We start from the raw sequence: 21,284 nt of genomic DNA on the forward strand, positions 1-21,284 counted from the left end.
CACCCACGTTGGTATGTCATCTAACCCGGACCCTTAAGCTCTCAACTGGCTTATCATCCATCCCCAGGCAAAGTTCCATGCACTCCAGCTCCTCTTTCACATGGAGCACCTTCTTGGATTGTTTTCCCTAAGGATTCTGTATCCATCCCTTGCAGCACTCCAATTGTATAAGCCATCCCATAATACCTCTGTGATCCCTGAGATCGTAGCCCTGCAAAATGCTCACAGATGTCTAATTCCTTCTGGTTTTCCCCATGTTGTGTGCAGGCACTTCAGAGAGGCACCCAGTCATACCAATTTCCCCAAAAGGGCATGAAAGCTTTCCCAAAATGCTGATCTCCTGACACTTCCTTAGTTATGTGCGTATCATAGAATCATAGAATGGTTTGGGTTGGAAGGGACCTTTAGAGGTCGTCTAGTCCAACCCCCCCTGCAGTGAGCAGGGACATCTTCAACTAGATCAGGTTGCTCAGAGCCCCGTCCAACCTGACCTTGAATGTTTCTAGGGATAGGGCCGCCACAACCTCTCTGGCAACCTGTTCCAGTGTTTCACCACCCTCACTGTAAACAATTTTTTCCTTATATTCAGTCTAAATCTACCCTCTTTTAGTTTAAAACCATTACCCTTTGTCCTATTGCTACAGGCCCTATTAAAATGCCTGTCCCCATCTCTCTTATAAGCCCCCTTTAAGTACTGAAAGGCCGCAATAAGGTCTCCCCGCAGCCTTCTCTTCTCCAGGCTGAACAACCCCAACTCTCTCAGCCTGTCCTCGTAGGAGAGGTATGCTTGAAGTGGTCCACTTTCAACCTGGTTTTGTTGATTATGAGGTCCCTCCTGTTTACCCCACATCCTTTGCTTGCCCATCCAGTCTATGACTTCCTCACTTGACTGCTGGTCATCCCTTCCCCACCATTCGTAGCATAAAGCTCTCCTTACCAGGTTGGCCAGCCTGTCGGCAAAGCTGTTTGTGCCCCACTTGGTCATGTGGATCCTGTCTCTCCCTAGTAGTCCTCCATCCTCAAAGAGGATCCCATGGTCATAGTGGCACAAAGTCTAGTTGGAGGCCAGTAAATAGCAGTGTACCCCAGGGGTCAATATTGGGTCCAACACTGTTCAACATCTTCATTAGTGATCTGAATGATGGGGCAGAGCGTACCCTCAGCAAGTTGGCTGATAACACAAAACTGGGAAGAGTAGCTGATACATCACAGGGTCGTGCTGCCATCCAGAGGGATGGCGACACGATGGAGAAATGGACTGACAGGAACCTCATGCAGTTCAACAAGGGGAAGTACCAAGTCCTGCCCCTGGGGAGAAACAACCCCATGTACTGGTACATGCCGGGACACACATGGACACACGACACAGCCAGCTGGAAAGCAGCTTTGCAGAACAGGGCCTGCGGGTCCTGGTGGGCACCAAGTTGAACATGAACCAGCAGTGTGCCCATGCTGCAAAGGAGGCCAATGGTATCCTGGGCTGCATTAGGCAAAGTATTGTAGGTCCAGGTAGTGATCCTTCCCCTTTATTCAGCACCAGTTGAGTACTGCGTACCTGGAGTCCTGTGTCCAGTTCTGGGCTCCCCAGTACAAGACAGACATGGACATACTGGAGAGAGTCCAATGAAGGGCTGTGAATTGGCACTGCTTAAGTGTCCTCAAGGTGAAACAAATTTTCCTATCAAGTCAGGACCTCTCTTTTTAGTTTATGCTCGGTGTCTATCACCTTCCTGCCATGCATCATTGTGAAGAGTCTGACTCCATCTTCTTGCTGCCTTGTAGTTATTGAAAGACTGCTATTAGGTCCCCTCTAAACTTTCTCTATTCCAGGCTGAAGAAACCTAGTTCCTTCAGTCTCTCCTCATAAGGTATGTGCTCCAGCCCCCTGATTATGTCCGTGTCCCTCAACTGAACTTACTGCAGTTTATCAACATCCTTCTTTTATTGGGAGGCATCTGAACATAGACTGGATAAGCCTCTGAGCCAGTATTGTGGTTTATCCCCAGCTGACAACTAAGCCCCACACAGCTGCTCTTTCACTCCCCCCCCCCCCCGGTGGGATGGGGGAAAGAATCGGAAGGGTAAAAGTAAGAAAACTTGTGGGTTGAGAGAATGACAGTTTAATTGGTAAAGCAAAAGCAGCCCACGCAAGCAAAGCAAGGCAAGAAATTAATTCACCACTTCCCGTCAGCAGGCAGGTGTTTAGGGCCATCTCCAGGAAAGCAGGGCTCCATCATGTGTAATGGTTACTTGGAAAGACAAAACTCTGAATGTCCCCCCCTTTCCTTCTTCTTCCCCACCTTTATATACTGAACATGATGTCATATGGTGTGGAATAACCCTTTGGTCAGTCGGATTCAGCTGCCCCAGCTGTGTCCCCTCCCAACTTCTTGTGCACACCCAGACTACTCACTTGTGGGGTGGTGTAAGAGGCAGAAAAGGCCTTGACTCTGTGTAAGCACTGCTCAACAGTAACTAAAACATCTCTGTGTTACCATCAACAGTGTTTTCATCACAAATCCAAAATATAGCCCCATACTAGGTACTATGAAGAAAATTAACTCTATCTCAGCCAAAACCAGCACAGCCAATAAATGCAGCAGAGCTGAGTGTGGAATATTTAAATACTGAGGATGCAAAAGGTTTCAAGAGAGGCACCTTGCTATCTTTTTAATTTTATTTGTATTCTTTAATGTTTAGGTGCCTTGACCCAAGCCATTCGCAATTTTGCAAAAAGCCTTGAAGGTTGGCTTTCCAGTGCCATGAACAATATTCCACAGAGAATGATACAAACCAAGGTAAACAAAGTTTACTGCCATTTTCTTCACTTTACGCAATTGTACACTAGATGCTATTTAAGATGTAAAAGTAGCAGCATTTTAACTTCTATGCTAAATCTCATATTTAGGTTGAACTTCAAACTTGAAACATTGGATTGGAAATAACTTTTTTTGCAAAAAAAAAAATTAATACGAAAACCTGCATTTGTTCCATTGTATGTGAATTGCAATACCTTAGAGCTCATCAATTAGTACAGCAATTTTAAAATTAAAATAGATTTAACAGAAGACCTGTTGATAAGTACAATGTGTTAAGATATATGGCTTTCTTCATAGGTTGCCGCTGTAAGTGCCTTTGCCCAGACTTTGAGAAGATACACATCTCTTAATCACCTGGCTCAGGCAGCTCGGGCTGTGCTTCAGAACACTTCTCAGATCAACCAGATGCTCAGTGATCTCAACCGTGTTGATTTTGCCAATGTACAGGTAAACCGTGGCTTTAAAAAACAGACTTTTAAAAAATTGTTATTTCCCCCCAAATTTTTAATTTTGATTGTTATTTCTTATTATTCCATCAAGAAAGCAAAGTGGGAACAGTTTGTTGATTTTTATATATGCAGTGATTCAGCTGAAACTTTCCAGCTTCACTTTGGCCATAAGGAAAACAAAACCTCCGATCCATTATCTATTTCCATTTTCTCTGAAGGTTTCTTATCTTTCAGACCATGCATTCTGCCAATTTTTATTTAATGCAGATGGAAATGTAGAGTACATGTGTTCTTATAATGAACAGCATGAACAATGCCTGAAGATGAAATATTGGATAGTAGCATAGCTTCTGTTCTTCCATAAAAAATATTGATCATACAGCACTATTTCTAGTACAGATTTCTATTTCTGTTTTCTACATATTTCTAGTACAGATACTATATCTCTAGTACAGAGATGGTGGGGAGAGAGCTAGGTGGGGTAGCACAGAGAGGGAGCGGGGGCTAAGACCAAGACAGAGGGAGACTGAGAAGTGTGATTGCAACAGGGAGGCAGGGTGTCCAAGTCTGAGGGGGAGGGGAAGAGAAAGGGCGGGGAGGGTGGGGCTGAAAGAGAGCCGTGCACACACAGAGACTGAGAGAGTGATCGAGAGAAATAGAGATGCAGAGCCCAAGATGGAGAGAGACCAAGGGCAGGGGGCAGAGGGAGAGAGGCGGGTGCCAAGACAGTGAGTGAGAGAGGGTAGGAGAATGGGAGAGCTTGTGAAAGGGAGACTAAGAATGTCAGATGGATGCAGACGAGAAAGAGTCAGAGAGAGGGAGAGAGTTGGGGGAGGGGAGGGAAGAGATTTGGGGAGAGAGAGTCTGAAACCAGGAGAAGGAAAGGGAGGAGAATGAATGAATGAATGAATGAATGAATGAGAGACAGAGGGACAGAGAGATGGAGATGGAGAGAGAGGAGAAAGACATGAGATTGGGGGGGGGCACCTAGACAGACCATAGACAGACCAGGCGACACTTAGAGGGACAGTGTGAGAGAGACCAAGAGCATGTGAGAGAGAACATGGGGGGGAGCAGATCCTGAGAATGAGAATGAGAGAGAGAAATTGAGAGAGACAGGGAGAATGACCCCAAGAGAGCAAGATGGGGAGAGAGAAAGTGAGAGAGGGAGAGGCTGAACAAGGGATGCTCTGAGAGAGGGAACAATAGAGAGACCCTCGGTCTCTTGGTGGGGTAGACCAAGGGACGCTGAGAGAGATGTACCAATGGAGAGAAAGGCAGAGGGACAGGGAGATTGGGGGAGGGGGGCAGACGCCGAGACAGACTGAGATCAAGAGTGGGAGAGAGACTGAGAAAGAGAGATGTGAAGAAAGAGAGTGAGAGGTAGGTCGAGGGAGTCTGAGAGAAATGGGGCAAGAGATCAGGGGAGGGGGCGAGCAGGGTGGGGAGAGCGAGAGCAAGTGTGGGGAGAGGGAGCATGTGACAGGGCAGGGGGAGACAGGGGAACATGTGGGAGATGGAGGGGATAGAGATCGCAAGAGAGTGAGAGAGACACAGTAAGAGCCAGAGGGCAAGGTAAGAAGGGGAGAGAGACTGAGAGTAAGACTTCGTGTGGGAGAGGGAGAGACCCGGAGAGACTGAGGGAGAGACTGACACTGAGAGAGAAAGTGACACTGCAGAGAAAGTGACCAAAAGAGAGATTGTGGGGTGCCGAGAGAGCAAAAATCTGAAAGAGGCCAGGGGAGGCCAAGACAGAGACGACTAGAGAGGGAGGGGGAGAGGGAGAGTCTGAGACAGAGAGAGAGTCCAAGATAGATAGATAGATAGGAGATCAAGATACACTGGGAGACAAAGTGAGGGTGAGAAAAAGCAAGGGAGAGAGAAAGATCGAGGGAGGAAGGGAAATGAGGTGGGGGAGGAGGGGTTAGGAGGGGGAGGAAAGAAGTGAAAGGAGGTAGAGAGACATGTGGAAAGTGAGAGGGGACAATAAAAGAGTTAGGGGGAAAGAGAGACACCAAAAGACAGAGAAAGAAAAAGAGTGTGAGAAAGCAAAAGCGGGAGCAGGTGAGGGAGCGAGTGAGAGAGAGAAGGTGAGAGGGCGTGAGGCCAGCGGGGGCAGGGGCGATGGGGAGGAGAGAGGTGATGGGGGAGGCTCAGGGGAGAGAGGTCATGGTGAGAGAAGTGAGCAGGAAGGGGAGAAGTACAGGTGAAGAGAGGAAGGGGGAGAGACAAGGCAGGGAGAGAGGTGAGAGAGATGGTACAGATGAGACAGGTATAAGATGAGAGATGAGAAACAGGAGAGGGACAAGAGACAGGGGGGAGAGGGGGAAGGGGAGGTGGGGCTGTACAGAAAAGAAAGATGAGAGAGACGAGAAAGGGACGAGAACCGGCAATGTGCCCTTGCTGCAAAGAATGTATCCTGGTCTACATAAGGCAAAGTACTGCCAGCAGGTCAAGGAAGGTGACATGGGCATACTGGAGAGACTCCAGCGAAGGGCTATGAAGATGATTAAGGGACTGGAGCATCTCTCCTATGAGGAAAGGCTGAGAGAGCTGGGACTGTTTAGCCTAGGGAAGAGAAGACCCATGGGGGGGGGGGGGGGTGTCTCATCAATGTATATAAATACCTGAAGGGAGGGTGCAAAGATGGAGCCCGGTTCTTTTCAGTGGTGCCCAGAGACAATGGGCACAAGCTGAAACACAGGAGGTTCCCTCCTTGGAGATGTTCAAAAGCCATCTGGACATTGTCCTGGGCGACTGTCTCTAGGTGGCCCTGACTGAGCAGGGGGCTTGGACAAGGAGACCTCCAGAGGTCCCTTCCAAATTCAACCATTCTGTGATTCTCTGATTCTGATTGTGAAATAATAGAGGTGAGATAAAGCTGAGTGATGAGAGGAATGAGAGAGGGAAAAGAGACAGTAAAGCAATGAGAGATGGGAGCGAATCGAGAGACATGTGAGACCAGACAGACAGAGAGACAGGGCAACGGGATGCAAGACAGCCAGGAGAGGAGAGGAAAGAGAGGGACAAGCGACAAGATAGATGAGACACGAGGGAGACATAAGAGGTGAGAAGGACAAGGGGGGGAGAAAGATGAGAGTGATGAGAGGGACAAGACATGAATGAGAGGCAAGACAGGCATGAGAGACAAGATGAATGAAAGACACTGAGATGCGAAAGAGGCATGAGAGAGGGGAGCGAGATAGTAGAGAGACAGAATAGCTGGGGTAGAAGCATGAGAAAAATGAGAGCTGTGAGAGACAACAGGGGAAAGATGAGAGAGGAGAGAGGGAGGGAGAGAGACAGAGATGGGACAGATGAGAGCTTTGAAAGATTGGATGAGAAATATGAGAGAAAGAGGAGAGCGGAACGAGAGCTGCAAGAGGGATGAGAGGAATGAGAGAGATGGGAGGTGAGTGACAAGATACTCATGTGATGTGAGAGAACCATGAGAGGGAAGAGGGAAGAGAGACACTGAGAGATGGGAGAGAGAGACGAGGGACTGTGACAGAGCCAGAGAGGAGAAAAAGGAGAGAAGATAGAGAGGAGAGAGAAGAGAGAGAAGGTACAGATGAGACAGGTGAGACAGAGATGTAAGAGAGAAGAGACACATGAGAGACAAGAAAAAGATGAGAGACACAAGAGATGGGAGATAAGAGAGGAGTGAGAGGACAGAGAGTATAGAGAGGTGGTGGGTTGACCTTGGCTGGCCACCAGGTGCCCACCTCAATAGGACAGGGGGAGAAAATATGATGAAAAAGCTCATGGGTCAATATAAGGACAGGGAGATCACTCACCAAATATCATCATGGGAAAAACAGATGTGACTTGGGGAAGATGAATTTAATTTATTGCCATTTAATAACAGAATAAGATAGTGAGAAATAAAAAAACTAAACACACCTGTCCCCCCCTTGCTTTCTTCCCAGGCTCAACTTCACTCCCAACTCTTCTACCTCCTCCCCCACTGAGAAGTGCAGGGGGGATGGGGATTGCAGTCAGTTCATAACACTTCATCCCTTCCACTCCTCCCTCCTCACACTGCTCCCCTGCTCCAGCATGGGTCCTTCCTATGGGCTGCAGTTCTCCAAGAACTGCTCCAGCATGGATTCTTTCCATGGGGTACATTCCACCAGGAACAGCCTGCTCCAGCATGAGTTCCTCACGGGCCGCAGTTCCTGCCAGGAACCTGCTCCAATGTGGGCTCCTCCACAGGCTGCAGCGTGGCTATCTGCTCCACCATGGACCTCCATGGGCTGCAGGAGGACAACCTGCTTCACCATGGTCTTCACCAATAGCTGCAGGGGAATGTCTGCTCTGGTGCCTGGGGTACCTCCTCCCCCTCCTTCATCACTGACCTTGGGGTCTGCATAGTGGTTTCTCTCATGTTCTCACTCCTCTCTCCCAGCTGTTTGCATTGGGTCTGGCTGGGACGGAGTTAACTTTCCCCATAGCAGCCCTCATAGTGCTGTGCTAGTCGTATCCGTAGCTAGAAAGGTGTTGGTGTTTTGGCTACTGCTGAGCAGTGTTCCCACAGCATCAAGGTTCTCTCTCCAACATTTCGCCCAACTCAACAGTAGGCTGGGGGTGGGCAAGATCCTGGGAGGGGATATAGCCGGGACAGCTGACCCAAGCTGACCAAAGGGATATTCCATGCCATGTAATGTCCGCTCAGCAACAAAAGCTAAGAGAAAGGAGGAGGAAGGGAGGGCATTCATTATTTACGACATTTTTCTTCCGGAGCAACTGCTATGCATACTGAAGCCCTGCTTCCCAGGAAGTGGCTGGTTTTGCTTCAGTGGCACTGTTCACCTGTATTGGTTGTAAGTGGCAAGGGTTTAGGGGAGGGGGGCTGCAGGGGTGGCTTCTGTGAGAAGACGTAAAGGACTGCCCTGTGCTGAACATAGCCAGTTCTAGCCAGCTTGGCAACGGACCCACCACAGACCAAAGCTGAGCCAATCAGCAAAGTTTTGGGTGCCTCTGTGAAAACAGATTTAAGTTTTTATTATTTTATTTCTGGTACAGATTGTTCCATTACATTTATCTTTATTTCAAAGACAATATCATTAGCATACTTTTTTTGACTGTTTGTGTTTACTTTTCCAACCTTTCCTAAGTAACTGGTTAGAACTAGTTTCCAGTTATCTGAAAAACATCAATTTATTATTTTTCATTAGGTTTAGAAAAAGGTTTCCCTTTTACCTCGTTCTTCTCCTTAGAAGAAACATTTTTTTTCCTCCTGCTGCTCAACTAACTGACATGGCCCGGATTACTAGTAGGCATACATTTGTCTTCTTTCACGAACAAACGTTTTAACACATTTTATTTTAACAGAAGTTCACTGGCAACAGTTGAATTATTTTTGCTTGTTGCAAAGACCTCTGAATAAATAAAATTTAACACCGATATAGTTATATTGCATAATGGTGTGTAAGCTACCTAAGATTTAGTATGTGACCAAATATATGGTATATTAAATATTGTTCCGTGGTAAGATATAGGGTCTGTGAATGTTGGGATGTTAACTTGGGATGTGATAGCTAGAGTTCAAGAATATGGCCTATTTTAAATTGATAATGGTTTTCTCTAAGTTCCATTTAACAGAAGTGTCCTATTGGTCTTATTTAAACTTTTACATTTAAATTATATTAAATGTAATGTTGTCGTGGTTTAGCCCCAGTCAGCAACCAAGCACCACGCAGCCGCTCGCTCACTGCCCCCTGGTGGGACGGGGGAGAGAATCGGAAGAGTAAAAGTGAGGCAACTCATCGGTTGAGATAAAGACAGTTTAATAGGTAAAGCAAAAGCTTCGCGCGGAAGCAAAGCAAAACAAGGAATTCATTCACTACTTCCCATCCGCAGGCAGGTGTTCAGCCATCTCCAGGAAAGCAGGGCTCCATCATGCGTAACGGTTGCTGGGGAAGACAAACACCGTCACTCCAAACGTCCCCGCCTTCCTCCTTCTTCCCCCAGCTTTTTATACTGAGCATGATGTCATATGGTATGGAATATCCTGTTGGTCAGTTTGGGTCAGCTGTCCTGGCTGTGTCCCCTCCCAGCTTCTTGTGCACCCGGCAGAGCATGGGGAGCCGAAAAAGTCCTTGACCGGTGTAAGTGCTACTTAGCAACAACTAAAACACCTCTGCATTATCACCGCTGTTTCCAGCAAAAATCCCAAACATAGCCCCATACTAGCTACTACGAAGAAATTTAACTCTACCCCAGCTGAAACCAGGACAGTATCCACCCCTTATTCCATACCATTTACATCATGCTCAGGTTCCACACTATCCAATACCACCTCATTAACCTCCACCCCCCTTCCCATCCTTTGATAAAATACACAGATATCATTTAGTCCACGGCTTTGGGCTCTATCTGTTCTTGTGGTCACGCAGGACAGGAGAGGTGGTGTGTTTCGTGGAGTTACTGGGCACCAAAGCCAGCTCAGGTCGGGTCACTGCTGCACTCACACGGCTCCTTGAAAGGGTTGTCCTCCATTGGTTCAGGTGGTTCCTGCTGTAGTAATTCCTATAACATGCAACTCAAATCACAGGTTACAACAATTTAAAGGTATTTCCATTGCAATCTCCACCCCTGGTCCGTTTGGACCAGACCATCAGGTTTAACACTGTAATGAACACCTCCCCTTGTGCCTGCTCTGGCTTGGATTTATCCACAGACTGTAGTCCTTGAGGGTTGTACCTGCTCCAAGTGGAGCCTTATACATGAGCCACAGTCTCACCAGGGGTACTCCTGCTGCAGCACAGACTTATCCAGAGTCACAGTCGCTTTGAGGTGCACCTGTTCCAGCGTGGCCTTCCACATGGGCCTCAATGGTTTCAGAGCTATACCTGCTCCAGCATGGCCTTACCCACAGCTGCAGTCCCTCCAGAAGTAAGCCTGCTCCAACACGGCCTTGCCCATGGCTGCAGTCCCTCCAGAAGTAAGCCTGCTCCAACATGGCTTTGCCCCATGGCTGCAGTCCCTCCAGAAGTAAGCCTGCTCTGTTGTGGGCTTATCCATGGCCATGCACTTTGAGGAGCTCCGGCATGACCTCATGCACAGCCACTGATGCTTCAAGGTGTACCTGCTGCAGCACGGACATATCTACAGCCACGGACACTTTGAGGTATACCTTCTCCAAGATGGATTTATCCTTGGGCCACAATTGCCTCGGAGGTATACCTGCTGTGGCACAGACATAACCAAGGCCACAGATGCTTCGAGCTATACCTGCTCTGGCATGGGCTTATACACAGCCAAAGATGCTTCGGGGTGTCCTGCTCCCACATGGACTCATCCACAGGTCACAGTCCCTTTGACTTGAGTTCACACTGGAGTTCCAGCCGGTCCAGTACAGCAGCACAGAAACAGCAGCAGAGCCCTGGCCATCTGCCAGCCCAGGCGCCTGGCCATTGCCGTTATCAGAATGTTCCCAGGCACGGCAGGGTAAGGTGATAAGCAGTACAGCAGTAGAGCAAGCAGCAAAAGCAAAAAGCGCCACTAATGAGCACTAGATTTTAAGGCATACAGTACATATATACAGGAAGTCAGGCAAGCCCCATAGCAAGCACAGAAGCCTGACAATTAATAGCTAAACAACAATAACCGCTATAAATTCCACCTAGCACATTCCAATCAAATCTGTCGTTATCTCAAACCTTTCGTGCCCCACGTTTGGTGCCTGTCGTGGTTTAGCCAGCAACTCAGCCCCACACAGTCGCTTGCTCGCTCCCCCACTGGTGTGATGGGGGAGAGAATCAGAAGGGTAACGCTCGTGGGTTGAGATAAGAACAGTTTAATAACTAGAACAACAAAAAAAAAACAACCAACAACAAAAATGCAATGGAAAGGAAAACGACGAGAGGCGTGAAACCCAAGGGAGGGGTGGGAGAGGAAGGGGAATGAAACACCGAAATAAACCGCACGCGATGCAGCCACTCACCACCCGCGGACCCGACGCCACGCCTCCCCGAACCACAACTCCCCCCCTTAATATACTGGTCATAGTGTCACATGGTACGGAATGAACATCCCATTGGCAAGTCGGGGTCAGCCGCCCTGGCCGTGGCCCCGCCCCTCCCCTCCCAGCCTCCCACAGATGTGGCAGAGCGCAGGAAGCTGGAAAGGTAGCCGTCCCCCACAGTGAAGAGAATTAACCCCTTCTCAGCCAAAACCAGCACATTCTCCACCCCTTATTCCATACCATTTACACCATGCCCAGGTCCCATACGATCCAATACAACCTTACCAACTACCACCCCTCCCCTTCCCATCCTTTAACATAATACACAGACATTGTTCCCTTAGTTCATGGACCTTCCCTGTAAAATGTCCATTGAGTTCACCCAGTGCATGACTCTGGGCCCCATCTGTCGTATCAGCCTTTCAGGGTGGGAGAGATGGTGTGTGTGGCGTTGGGTTGCTGCATACCAAGCCGGTCATTGTTCCATCACTGCTGCACTTTGCTTGTTTCACAGTTTATCTTCCATGGATTGGGAGGCTTGTACTCTGATATCATTGATACAACACAGAGGTGACACACAATATTATAAAGCAGTTCGCATTGTGCCATTCAGTTCATTGGCTGTTTTCACCCAAAATCAAATCCCCTTGAGTCACACATGGGATTTCTCAATCCTCCCGCATCACCCACCAAGTGCACCCAGGTCCTCGAGCAACTGTGCTTCAGTACCAACCACTTCTGAAGCAGCTCAAACCCCTTCATATGCTGCCAATATCTCTTTTTTCAGTTGGAGTACAGCGGGCTTCGGACCCTCTGTATCCACGACTCCAAAACCCAAGGGGTCGACCTCGGGTCTCCCCTGGCGCTTTCTGCCAGAGGCTCCAGGTAGGGCCATTCTCCCTGGGTGCGGCGTAGAGCATATTTTTTACATCTTGTCCTGCCCGGACTGGCCCAAGGGCTACTGCATGAACTATTTCCTGTTTAATCTGTTCAAAGGCTTGTCGTTGCTCAGGGCCCCATCTGAAATCATTCTTCTTCCAGGTCACTTGATAGAGAGGGCTTACGATCAGACTGTAATTTGGAATATGCATTCTCCAAAAACCCACAACGCCCAAGAAAGCCTGTGTTTCCTTTTTGCTAGTTGGTGGAGACATGGCTACTATTTTGTTGATCATATCCATTGGGATCTGACGACATCCATCTTGCCATTTGATTCCTAAGAACTGGATCTCTTGTGTGGGACCCTTCACCTTACTTTGTTTTATGGCAAAACCAGCTTTCAGAAGGATTTGGACTATTTTCTCCCCTTTCTCAAAAACTTCTTCTGCTGTGTTGCCCCACACGATGATGTCATCAATGTATTGAAGGTGTTCTGGAGCTTCTCCCTGTTCCAGTACAGTCTGAATCAGTCCATGGCAAATAGTAGGACTGTGTTTCCACCCCTGGGGCAGTCAATTCCAGGTGTACTGGACACCCCTCCAAGTAAAAGCAAACTGTGGCCTGCATTCTGCTGCCAGAGGGATTGAGAAGAATGCATTAGCGATATCAATTGTGCCATACCACTTGGCTGCCTTGGACTCCAGTTCATACTGAAGTTCTAGCATGTCTGGCACAGCAGCACTCAGTGGCGGCGTGACTTTGTTCACGCTACTACAGTCTACTGTTAGCCTCCGCTCTCCATTAGAGTTCTTCACTGGCCATATGGGACTGTTAAAGGGTGAGTGGATCTTACTGATGACTCCTTGGCTTCTCAGTTGGTGAATGAGTTTATGGATGGGGATCAGAGAGTCTCTGTTGGTGCGATATTGCCGCCGGTGCACTGTTGTGGTGGTGATCGGCACCTGTTTTTCTTTGACCCTCAGCAACCCCACAACAGAAGGGTCCTTTGAGAGACCGGGCAGGGTAGACAGCTGTTTAATTCTCTCCGTCTCCAAGGCAGCCACTCCTGAAGGCCACTTGTACCCTTTTGGGTCCTTGAAATACCCTCTCCTGAGGTAGTCTATGCCAAGGATGCACGGAGCCTCTGGGCCAGTCACAATGGGGTGCTTATGCCACTCATTCCCGGTTAGGCTCACTTCGGCCTCCAATACAGTTAGCTCTTGGGATACCCCTGTCGCTCCAGCAATGCTGATGGGTTCTGCCCCTATATAGTTTGATGGCTTTAGGGTGCACTGTGCACCAGTGTCCACTAAAGCCTTATAATCCTGTGGGTCAGGCGTGCTAGTTCATCTAATCCACACAGTCCAGTAAGCCCGGTTATCCCTTTCCTCCACCTGGCTGGAGTTAGGGCTCCTCTAGTCTTGATCATGGCATTCACAACTCACTTCCTGTAAATGTGAATCAAGAGTCTCACTATTAACCTCAGAAATAAAATCAGCGCTTCAACTCCTTTGTCTGGGGAACTGCTCACTGGAAACTAGAGCAACGGCTTTCCTGGAAGAACCTCCCTGAGTGATTGTTCTTCCTTGCGGCTCATGTACCCGTGCCTCTAGGTTCGAGGTAGGCTTGCCATCCCAGCTTTTCATGTCCTCTCCGTGGTCACGCAGGTAGAACCATAGGGTGGCCTGTGGTGTGTATTCTCTCTCGAGCAAAAGGATGCTTAGTCCTAATGGCTGAAATGTTGGTCTAGACTGGTGGTGAGTAGGACATATACCCTTCGAGCTGCTTAACCTTCTGGGACAGTTTTTCCACAGCCGACATGAGGGAAGAAGAAATATTTGCTTTTTAATCCTGGAGTTTATCAATCACCTCTGCCACCGTTGGTGCCTCGTCCACTTTCCAGGACATTACTGCCAATGAGTTTGCATACGAGGATGGTGCGCTCCGTACAAACTTCCACCACATGGGTCGTGTGCACTCGGCTTCATCTGGACCTTTGGATGACTGTTGATCATCTAGGTAACTTTAAATCACCTCAAGCACAGCTAATTCCCTTAGATACTGGATGCCTTTCTCCATAGTTGTCCATTTTCTTGGGCAATATGTAACAACATCTTTAAAGGGATACCTTTCCTTCACTCTGGACAGGAGTCGCCTCCAGAGGCTGAGGGCTTGTGTTTTCTTCCCAATTGCTTTGTCAACGCCCCCTTCCCCAGAAAGGGATCCCAGTTGTTTGGCTTCTTTTCCCTCTAATTCTAGGCTACTGGCCCCATTATCCCAGCATCGGAGCAGCCAGGTGACAATGTGCTCACCTGAATGACAGCTGAAATATTTTCGCATATCTCGCAACTCACTCAAGGACAGGGATCAGGTGGTCTCTATTTCATTTATGACTTCTTCCTCCTCTCATGACGGCCCTGCTTTTTCATCATCTCGTTCTAAATGAGTTGATGTCTGCTTCCAATATTTCGTCTTGTGTATGGGGGCGACTGATACTGGCACGGGTTGATTCTCTGAGTCAGCTCAAGTACTTGTCATGGGGGTTTAAGCAGCCACAGTGCTTGTTGTGGGGGTTTGAGTGGCCGCAGTGCCTGTCACTTTGCCTTTCAATCCAGAGACCTTCGCTTCCCCTTGGGAGCACTGAATACTGTTGAACACAGCTCAGTACGCATGGGCCAGGACCCAGCATGCTGCAGTTACCTGTGTCTCACTGGAGTTCCCAGCATAACAACATTCTTTGTTCAAATATTCTACTAGTTTTTCAGGATTCTGCACTTGTGCAGGGGTGAAACTCCAAAACACTGGGGATGCCCACTCCCCTAGGTATTTGCCCATACTCTCCCACATGCCCTGCCACTCGTAACTATCAAGCCTTGGGGCAGATTTCTGGGTGATATTCTTAAGTTGCTGTCCTGGTTTCAGCTGGGATAGAGTTAAATTTCTTCGTAGTAGCTAGTATGGGGCTATGTTTTGGAGTTTTGCTGGAAACAGTGGTGATAATGCAGAGGTGTTTTAGTTGTTGCTAAGTAGCACTTACACTGGTCAAGGACTTTTTCGGCTCCCCACGCTCTGCCATGTGCACAAGAAGCTGGGAGGGGTCACAGCCAGGACAGCTGACCCAAACTGACCAATGGGATATTACACACCATATGACATCATGCTCAGTATATAAAGCTGGGGGAAGAAGGAGGAAGGGGGGACATTGGGAGTGACGGTGTTTGTCTTCCCCAGCAACCGTTACGCATGATGGAGCCCTGCTTTCCTGGAGATGGCTGAACACCTGCCTGCGGATGGGAAGTAGTGAATTAATTCCTTGTTTTGCTTTGCTTCCATGCGCAGTTTTGCTTTACCTATTAAACTGTCTTTATCTCAACCCATGAGTTTCCTCTCTTTTACGCTTCTGATTCTCTCCCCCGTCCCACCAGGGGGCAGTGAGCAAGCGGCTGCGTGGTGCTTGGTTGCTGACTGGGGCTAAACCACGACAGTTGATTAGTCAAAACCAAAACAGCATGCCCAAAAACTAACAATAAGTATACCTTATTCACCCAAGGATGTTCCAGATACAAAAAGGTTGTTGTAATAAAGGCAGAGACATCATAGAAAAAAAAGTTGCAAAGATACCATTCTGTATTTCCTCCATATAAAATCTGTCAGACGAGGAGGTGTAATTGCTAATTGCCTCAACAAGGTGGTATCCAAAGTACAGTAACGGTTTCAGCAAAAACCCCAAATACCACATAAAGCTGAAAACGAGTGTTTGTATAACAAACCTCGTAGGCAAAACGTTACTAATCATAGCAGAATACAGCAGACTAAACAAACCAACACCAACTGCAAAAAGGACAACATGGTGCTGTGATCAGCAGCTGTTATTATCTTGAATCCTCGAGCCCCACAATGTGCACCAAAAAACGCTCTTGTCATTTAGCCAGCAACTCACCCCCATACAGCTGCTCGCTCGCACCCCCCCACCAATGGGAAGCAGGAGAGAATCAGAATGGTAATGCTCATGGGTTGAGATAAGAACAGGTTAATAATTATAATTAAAAAAAAAAGCAATTGAAAGGAAAACAACAAGAGGCATAAAACCCAAGGGAGGGGTGGGAGAGGAAGGGGAATGAACCATGGAAACAAACCACACACAACACAGCCACTGACCACCCACAGACACAACACCACACCTCCCCAAGCTACAACTCCCCCCCTTAATATACTGGTCATAGTGTCACATGGTTTTGAATGAACATCCCATTGGCAAGTCAGGGTCAGTCAACCTGGCTGTGGCCCCGCCCCTCCCAGCCTCCCGCCAACGCGGCAGAGTGTGGGAAGCTAGAAAGGTAGCCGACCCCCACAGTGAAGAGAATTAGCTCCTTCTCAGCCAAAACCAGCACAGTGCCAAAATGGACTGTCGTGGTTTAGCCCCAGTCAGCAACCAAGCACCACGCAGCCGCTTGCTCACTCCCCCTGGTTGGACGGGGGAGAGAATCGGAAGAGTAAAAGTGAGGCAACTCATCGGTTAAGATAAAGACAGTTTAATAGGGAAAGCGAAAGCAAAAGCTACGTGCAGAATCAAAGCAAAACAAGGAATTCATTCACTACTTCCCATGGGCAGGCAGGTGTTCAGCCATCTCCAGGAAAGCAGGGCTCCATCATGCGTAACGGTTACTGGGGAAGACAAACACCGTCACTTTAAACATCCCCGCCTTCCTCCTTCTTCCCCCAGCTTTTTATACTGAGCATGACATCATATGGTATGGAATATCCTGTTGGTCAGTTTGGGTCAGCTGTCCTGGCTGTGTCCCCTCCCAACTCCTTGTGCACCCGGCAGAGCATGGGGAGCCGAAAAAGTCCTTGACCGGTGTAAGTGCTACTTAGCAACAACTAAAACACCTCTGCATTATCACCACTGTTTCCAGCAAAAATCCCAAACATAGCCCCATACTAGCTACTACGAAGAAATTTAACTCTATCCCAGCTGAAACCAGGACAAATATAATCACTTTCCTTGATAGTTCTGCAAATTGCTCATTATTGTACATGGACTGTGTTTGTCCAGTTGTGTGCTATTTATATTACTCATTAAGCAATGTGCAATATACTGCAGACCGGCTATGGATAAACAGAACAACACTTTTTTTACTATAAGACAAAGCTTTTATGTAAGTGAGGTGATTTAAGAAATGTAGCAGAAACTGGATGTAGTCTCAACTCCTTCAAAGCAATAAGAACCATTGTACTTAGATTTCTGGGTTCCTCTTTATTTCTTACTCTCTCAACTTCCATTTCACTGTCCTTTCCACTCCTTGTTCCTATAGTCCCAAGCCTGACAATTTCTGCAATTTTTGCTAGAAAAATTATGACTTAGAGGAGTTGAAAATTCTTTCATGAAAATTAATATGTAACATTGCAATGTGTCTGTGTTTTTTCCATTGTATTTTTTATCTCTGTGTGCTTTATTTTATGTCCATTTTTATACTGAAAATATACGTGAAAATAAATATACTCATTAGTTTGCCTAATAATTTTGCCTAATACTCATTATTTTGCCTAATAAGTGTTCAATCTTTAAGAATAATTTACATTTTGTGTTTTGCTTTCATGTTTGCCATGTGTTGTAACAGGAACAGGCTTCCTGGGTGTGTCAGTGTGATGACAATATGGTTCAAAGACTAGAAACAGATTTCAAGCTGACTCTTCAGCAGCAGAGCACTCTGGAGCAGTGGGCTGCCTGGCTTGATAATGTAATGATGCAAGCATTGAAACCGTATGAAGGAAGACCCAGCTTTCCTAAAGCAGCACGGCAATTTCTTTTAAAATGGTCTTTCTACAGGTAGTTCTTAAGAGTCTTCTAAATTATTTTAGGTATTTTATTATTTGCTGAACTGTATGCTGTAATAATGTTGACAAAATTAATATGAGACAATAGTTCCCAAGAAATGAAGAGCCCCCCCGCCCCAAAAGATTAGTGTTCTTAACATTAAACACAGGGCTATGTGCAACTCAGCAGTGGATGAAACAATCCTTGTATATTATTTTAAAGGTCTTGTGCAAGTCTAATGAGGTTAAAATTTTATCCCAATTTGGAAACATGCTATGAAACATTTTGGATTGAATAGCTAGACAATTTTAAAGCCAATGTTCTTAATACTATTTATCAAAATACCATGGCTTCTGTTTTTATTATGTAGGGAAAACAAAATCTTTTTTAATGTGTGAAAATGACATCAAGACAAATATTCCATGTCATTGGCTACTCTATCAGTTATCATAGTAAAGCTAGTGGTTTTTTTTCAAAATGGTACATTGTAGCATCTACTTTCTGAGAGTATCATATGGATGTTTTCATCCACAGTCTACATTTTTCTATGATAAGGTATACACAAACTTATTTAAATTTTACAAGTTTAAAAATCATACCAATTAAAACCTTTGAACTAGGAATGTGAGCAGAACAGACACAATATTTTGAAGGACTACTTTGTTTAAAATTAAGTAATCATAATACAATTTTATTATTTAAAATTTTAAGAAAGACTTTCCACTAAGATCAGCTTTTACATGCACTCACATAATAGTTATTGTGCATATACCAAAACAAAACCCTTCCTCTCTTTTTGAAAATTAGTTTCTAGTTGTGTAATGTGATCTCCAACCATGCTTTCAGAAAAAGGGGAGAGGCAAATAATTGTCCTTCCCAGACATTTCTTTCTGAAGATGCCATAAATCAGCTGTTTGTGAATAGCATTACTGTAAAAAATATTATTGAAGTGCATATTCCATATGAATAAATTATTAAAGAATTGTGATATTTATTTCATATTTTTTTTTTCCCCATATTTAAATAGCTCAATGGTGATTCGAGATTTAACCTTACGCAGTGCTGCTAGCTTTGGCTCTTTTCATCTGATCCGCTTGCTTTATGATGAGTACATGTTTTACTTAGTAGAACATCGTGTTGCTCAGGCAACAGGAGAGACGCCTATCGCAGTTATGGGAGAGGTAAGATAATATGCAAGACAATGGATTGGTGGATTCAGTGATCAATTTGGATATGCATCTACAATTTTTTTTAACATTTACATGGAGATATGGGATATTTTGTAATACAACTGTTGGAAACTGAGTTGCAAATACATTGGCATCTTCAAATTTGGGTTATATACTTTAATTCATGTTTCCTTGGCTGATTGTTTTTCAGAGTACTAAAAACATAATGGCTTCTAACACTGATTCTCTGCAAAAGAGATTCCTCAAAAAAACCACCAAAACCAAAACAAAACAACAATAAAGCAGATCAGCCTACTAGGTAGAAACCTACTTTTTTGAGTTCTGGAAAACTAAACAGTTTATATGGAAATAATAAAGAAACAGAATAATAGGAAAATGGCTTTCAGGGATCTGTTTACACATACTTAAAATTCCAATACAAATGTTTACACAAATGAGTAGTTCCATTGACTTCAAAAGCGTGGCTCACATGTAGAAGTTAGTTTTGCTTCAGTGGTACTGTTCACATGTATTGGTTGTATGTAGCAAGGCTTTTGGGGGGGGCTGCAGGGGTGACTTCTGTAAGAAGAGGTATGGGACTGCCCTGTGCTGGACACAGCCAGTTCGGCAACAGACCCACCACAGGCCAAAGCTGAGCCAATCAGCAAAGTTTTGGATGCCTCTGTAAAAATATATTTAAGAAAGGGCAGAAAACACCAGACAGGCACAGGAGGAGGGAATAAGAGAGTGATAAACAGCAGAGGGAACACCAAGGTCAGAGCAGTAGGAGGTGCTCCATGGTGGAGCAGATATTCCCTGCAGCCTGTGGAGAACCCACAGCGGACTAGAGGAAAAGTATGAGAAGGGAGGAATGACAGAGAAAAAACGCTATGTACTGACCACAAGCCCCCTTGCACCACCTACTCTCACTGAAGAGATTGAGTGTAACTTGCAACAATAACACAGGGGGAAGAGAGATGCTTGGAGTGAAGCTGAGCCCAGGAAAGGGGGAAGAAAGATGTTTTCCTTAAGTGTTTAAATGTTTTGTTATTTTTGCTTTTGCTTCCTACTACTCAAATCAGTAATTAAATATTTATTTTAATTAGCAATAAATTAAATTCCCCAAGTCAAGTCTGTTTTGCCCATGACTAATTGGTAAAGTGACCTCCCTGTCTTTATCATCATCCATGAACTTTCTCAGTCCAGCTCTTCCTATTTTCTCCCCCATCCCTCTGGATGGGGGTGTGGGAAAGTAAGCAAAGGGCTGGATGAGTGGTTGGCTGTTAAACAGGGCCAACTGACAACAAGATGCATGAAATGAAAATAGCACAGAAGTACTAGCAGCATTGAAACATGGCATATTTTCATGCCTATATTTCAATGTATTTTGTTTAAAATAAACAGAGCAAAAGTCTCAATTCATAACCACTGTGTCTTATATGTGTCCACGGTATTTGCAAACAGAATTTTACCCCAGACCTCTTTTTTTTCAGTAGCTCACCTAACCATTAATTTTGTGTGAGTTGCTTAAGAATTCACATTATCTTAGGCATTATAATCAAGTAAATGTACTTCTAAAGTGCTAGAAAATTGATAGATGTGGACATATGATAGATGGTTCACCAGACTGAAGCTTACAGTTTTTCTACTTGACGATCATTATATCATCTTTTATCTTACTGATAAGTTGTAAGTCACCATGCATGACTTGATATATCATTCTTCCCACAGGATATATAAAATAGTTTAATTGAATATTAGAAAAATAAGTACTTTTTCATAGAGATGGAGGGTTTTGGCTTAATTTGTAGTTTGACATAGAATCATTAAGGTTGGAAAAGACCTCTAAGATCATCAAGTCCAACCATCAACACAACACCACCATGCCTCCTAAACCATGTCCCAAAGTGCCATGTCTACACATTTTTTGAACACCTCCAGGGATGGTGACTCCACCACCTCTCTGGACAGCCTGTTCCAATGCCTGACCACTCTTTCAGCGAAGAATTTTTTCCTAATATCCAATCTAAACCTCCCCTGATGCAACTTGAGGCCATTTCCTCCTATCCTATCACAAGTAACTTGGGAGAAGAGACCAACAGCCACCTCGTTACAATCTCCTTTCAGGTAGTTGTAGAGAGTGATAAGGTCTCCCCTCAGCCTCCTCTTCTCCATACTAAA

At 45.8% G+C, this 21,284-nt stretch overlaps 1 protein-coding gene across 1 annotated transcript in view; it reads left to right on the plus strand.

The window, feature by feature from the left end:
- LOC142049488 (transcription factor RFX3-like) overlaps positions 1-21,284 on the plus strand; it is a 257,779-nt gene that overhangs the window by 224,247 nt on the left and 12,248 nt on the right. Inside the window, exons 12-15 of the mRNA XM_075077249.1 lie at positions 2,701-2,798; positions 3,117-3,266; positions 17,738-17,946; positions 18,962-19,115. Coding sequence (XP_074933350.1) covers positions 2,701-2,798; positions 3,117-3,266; positions 17,738-17,946; positions 18,962-19,115 — 611 coding nt within the window. The remainder of the gene's footprint in view (positions 1-2,700; positions 2,799-3,116; positions 3,267-17,737; positions 17,947-18,961; positions 19,116-21,284) is intronic.

This window comes from Phalacrocorax aristotelis, chromosome W (assembly GCF_949628215.1).
Source record: "Phalacrocorax aristotelis chromosome W, bGulAri2.1, whole genome shotgun sequence".
Classification (NCBI taxonomy): domain Eukaryota; kingdom Metazoa; phylum Chordata; class Aves; order Suliformes; family Phalacrocoracidae; genus Phalacrocorax; species Phalacrocorax aristotelis.